The 4,953-nt window shown below is 36.4% G+C and overlaps 1 protein-coding gene across 1 annotated transcript in view; it reads right to left on the bottom strand.

Moving 5' to 3' along the window:
- Positions 1 to 618: 618 nt before the first annotated feature.
- FAM174A (family with sequence similarity 174 member A) overlaps positions 619 to 4,953 on the bottom strand; it is a 33,158-nt gene continuing 28,823 nt past the window's right edge. The window contains exon 4 of the mRNA XM_012804606.2: positions 619 to 1,105. Coding sequence (XP_012660060.1) covers positions 1,102 to 1,105 — 4 coding nt within the window. The 3' untranslated portion in view covers positions 619 to 1,101. The remainder of the gene's footprint in view (positions 1,106 to 4,953) is intronic.

A 4,953-nucleotide genomic window follows, 5' to 3' on the forward strand; every position in this document is an offset into this window, starting at 1 on the left:
GGAGCAGGGTCACGGTCCCCACAAACGCGATAAACAGGGAGCACGAGTGAGAAGTGAGCCCTGGGGCCACCCACTCCGGGAACCATCTGCTGACTCGCTGTGACTTACACATGGAATGCGCTCCCTGGGCCCCGTAAGCCACTGAATCTGTGACCCGGGCTCTTCCTGTAAGTTCTCTTCTGACTCTAATAATGTGAAGAATTGATCTCAGGAGGTTAAGTAATTTTTTGGAGAGAATAGAGTTGGTTTCTGCACACGGGTCTGACTCCAAAGGTGGTGCATTTATTTTAATTTCTCCCTCTCCCATACCCTAACATGATTGAGGCGGTGAAACACGCCTTTATTGTTACTTCTATCTCACTACACTATAAACAAAGAAAATAGCTTTGAAATTCACAGATTTTATGAAATAGCTACTAATCAAAATAAATTTCTTACTGTACATGGAAGTTGCTAAAATATAATAATCCTTTTATGACAGATATTTTTAGAAATCATATATTAATAAATAATTGTATAGTCTTTAGGTTTATTTTATAAACATTGTACCATGTTAAAAGAATTTTAAATCATATTTATTGTTAGCATACAATAATATTAATTTTTAAAAAACCCCAACACAAAATAATAAATTTGGTTTCTTTTCCCCACAAAAATGGGAAATACATCTTGGTAAAGAAACATTTTAATTATTTTTACACACCAGTTGTTTGTTGGGATTTTCGCTTCTTTAAAATATGACAACGGCAAAAAAAAAAAAAATTAACAGGAACTGATTAGTACATAAAACACTTTACAGTCTTGTGGTAAGCAAGAAACCAAACTGATCCAAAAACACCCTGTTTTGAAGCAGTTTTCAAACAGGGAAACTATTGTAGCACAGTTTATCCCCAACAACTCTGAGCTCATTAATAGAGCACGTCTACATACAAAGATATAACAAAATGATACAATATTTATTGCAACAACAAATTAAAGGTTGCCATAATGTAAGTAACTTAAATACCCTCCCCCATTATACAGTGGCTTTTTATTTCTTAGACATAGAAACTCTGCTCTCCGGTATAGAAAGATGAAGTCTTCTCATCGAAAGGCACATTCTTATCTGAAAGAAATAAAATACCATATAAGTGCCCCTTCTAGAAAAATTTAAACACATTTTTAAATATTCAGAAAGATTTAGAGAAGAATATAATCAAAGTAATCTAATAGAATTATAATTAAAGTCACCAATAAAATAAATGTGATTATTTTATCTATATTATTTCAGAAAATATCATTTGAATTATAATTCAGGCTTTTCAAAGGGATTTTATATATAACTATGGTGATTAAAGACTGTCACCTTCATGACAAAATTATTCCCTCATTCAATATTCATAAATGACTTTAGTTGATTGAATTATACAACACAGTTGACATTTGAATGACATGGGTTTGAACCATATGAAGTCCACGTATACCTAGACTTTTATCAATATATTATAAAACTTTTTAGAGATTTGCACAATATTGAGACAACTTACAGATAATTTTATACCTTAGAAATATAAAAAAATTAAGAAGAAGTTAAATAGGCTGTGAATGCATAAAATATATGCAGATATTAACCAGTTTACCATTTAGTTCCATAAAATATATGAATATATTATAAAAAGTTAAAATTCATCAAAACTTATACAATACCTTATAGATTATACTTGACACCATTCACAGTCAAGAGAACCGTAAGCAAACTGAACACTGAATGGAGCATTAAATCTCAACTCCCCAAATTAGCTGCAGGAAACACTGTGCTCCTGGATTAGTTCTGTAGTTAACCTCCTGCTGCTACTGGGGTGAGCGCAAGTGCGAGTATTTGATAAAAAGCACATGACGTAAATCATCTCCACATGGGCAACCTGCTGCTCTGGCAAACTGGTATCCCACTAAGAGTGATCTCTGTGGTCCTTGAGTAGATTTTGTTGTGTTTAGTGCAACACCACAAACCGTGAGTCACATGTGAGACTCATACGCAGCGTCACTCGTGGTGCTGAATGTTCCCAGGGAGCAGGGAAGTTACAAGAAAGTGCAGAATTGTGCGGTGTGTATACAGCCTGAGGCCTGTCCCTACAGCTGCCTGCCACTTCAATATAAATGATTCAGCATAAGATCTACTGTAAAAACAGAAACGAAAATTTGTGAGACTGTCACTGCTGCTATGCCAGCAGGTGCAGGAACCTGGTCCTTTTTACAAAATAACTTTTTATCTCCTATTGAAAATGCAGCTGTGTGATTGCAGGATTGCTCCAAGAAAGGCAGACCACATAGACCAGTGGTTCTCAACCTTCCTAAGGCCCTTTAATACAGTTCCTGTGGGTTGTGACCCACAGGTTGAGAACCATTGACATAGACTCTCATACAAGTCAAGGAAAGCAAAGTCATTATATGACAACTTACAGCAAAAAAAAAAAAAAAAAAAGAAAAAGAAAAAGTGAAGGACCTAAAGCTGGAGAATATCATGCCAGCTAAGTTTGGTTAGATAACTTCAGAAAGAGGTTTAGGTTAAGTCAAGACAAGAGGTGAAACAGTTTCTGCGGATCCTGTTTCTAAGCCTTAAGAAGAATGACTCCTTAAAGCCTGAGGCCTGAAAGTATTCTTTATAAAACAGTAAATGCTTTGGACAGACGTTTATGATAGAAAAACAAAAACCGTCCATACAGAAAGTTTTCAATAAACACATACAGTGGGGCAAATTTGCCTATTTTTCCTCTTACCAACTAGTTTATGGTAATATAAAGTTATATTTTTATCACACACATTTTTATAGATCTTAATTCCAATTATACAAGTTGTTTTATGTTAATTAATCCAAATTTTGGTTTCCAAGAAACTTCTGTTAACAACCAGAGACATCAAAAACATATAGTCAAACCAAAAAATAGCCAAAGGTGTGAAGATTTTATAAAATTAATAAATATTTTATAATCATCAATAATATTCAGAAGTTCATTAGAAATTACGTCTGAGAATGAGTATTGCTGTTTTTCTTTCTTTATTTTATCTTTCTGAGCAATCTATAAAATGCCTCAAATGATTGGTATAAGCTAATGAAATTCTAATATATTTTTACTTGGGGAGTAAATTTAAGTTTTTTAAAAATATATTGAAGATTATTATAAAACAATAACAATATAACATAGAATTTATTTACATAATGCTTGTCTTTTTAATGCTTGAAACTCATGGTCATTTTAAGAAAATCAATCTGTAAAATCAAAATTGCAGTTTCATATATTAGGGGAAAAACACAAAATCACTGAAACCTAATCTAAACTCTATCAGTAAACTGCCTTTAGATCTTGGATGACCGATGAGACCATCTAGCACACAGCACCACAGACAGCTTTCTGGTGAGGAAGGACTCAGCCAGCCTTGTAATTAACCTCAAAACATGTGTGAATAAGCAGAACTACCTATTAGAACCTGTCATATTACATCACCCAACATTTTCATGAACCTCTTTATAAGACTGTGTGAACAGCTCTCCCTCTGAGAGTATCCCTTTTCTTGAGGATTTTTTCAGAATTTTATTTTTCATTTTGTTCAACATCTACTATGTGCTGTATGAAGTGACCATTCCCCAGTCCCTCCCTGGTGTGAGTAAACCACAGACCAAATTTAATATCAGAGAAGACATGCTTTATCACATGCTTCCTAGGATATATTTTTAACCCATGAAGAATCAAACACATCATCTTCTGTCCTTAAACATGGCCTTACTCAGCATCCTAACTTAAATAATGATGGAGTTGACCACTTAAGCACCATTCCAGTGGGAGCAGTGAGGCTGTCTGACTACTTCTGATGTCCTGAGAATTGCTGAGTACAATTATCTTGTCACAGTCGATGCTTCCCACTCCCTGTCTCTACCCCCACTTTGACACCTATCACCTGACAGTGAAACAGCCTCAAACTTTGGACCTTAGTTTCTTCCCTTTCATAACATTATCAGCATCATCTTCTAGAACATAAATATGACAGTATCACTTCTTCACTTAGAAGCTTTTAATGATCTGTGAGCATTTTCACAACTGATTAAATCCAAATCCTTAGTATTTTTTTACTTTTCTGATTTGGCCTCAGCTCTGACAGATCTCCTGATCCCATCATGTGTCCGGTGCCCCAGAAGCTCACGATGGGCACACACCCTTGCACAGGGCCATCTGGTGGCTCATGCTCTCAGCTCTGACCTGTGGCTCTCTCCCTTTTCATAGGCTCTTATTTGATCATCTTATGTCTTATTCTTCAAATACATGCAACTCAAATATCACTTCCTTGGGTAAATTTCTTGTGCTAATATTTCTAACTCACTCATGTCAAAACCCCCACACCAGTCTGAAAAACTTGTGGAGCATCAATATGGCATGAGAAAAACAGCTTAGAGTCCCACTGCCTAGAGCAGGGCCACCAAGCATGGAAGGCAGGCTGGCAGAGGAAATAAGCCCTGGAGAACCAGGAGTGCACAGTATGATCTATATGGGTCTGTAAGAGGAGCACAAAGTATGGTCTACATGGGTCTGTGAGAACTATATGCATCTGGAAGAAGAGTAGACAGTATGATCTACATGGGTCTGTAAGAGGAGCACATAGTATGGTCTACATGGGTCTGTAAGGAGTGCACAGTATGATCTACATGGGTCTGTAAGAGTAGACAGTATGATCTACATGGGGCTGTAAGAGGAGTACACAGTATGGTCTACATGGGTCTGTAAGAGGAGTACACAGTATGGTCTACATGGGTCTGTAAGAGGAGTACACAGTATGATCTATGTGGGTCTGTAAGAGGAGTACACAGTATAGTCTACATGGGTCTGTAAGAGGAGTACACAGTATGATCTACGTGGGTCTGTAAGAGTAGAAGACAGTCTGATCTACATGGGTCTGTAAGAGGAGTGCACAGTATGGTCTACA

This window comes from Otolemur garnettii, unplaced genomic scaffold (assembly GCF_000181295.1).
Source record: "Otolemur garnettii isolate 467f Iridium unplaced genomic scaffold, OtoGar3 scaffold00030, whole genome shotgun sequence".
NCBI classification, from domain to species: domain Eukaryota; kingdom Metazoa; phylum Chordata; class Mammalia; order Primates; family Galagidae; genus Otolemur; species Otolemur garnettii.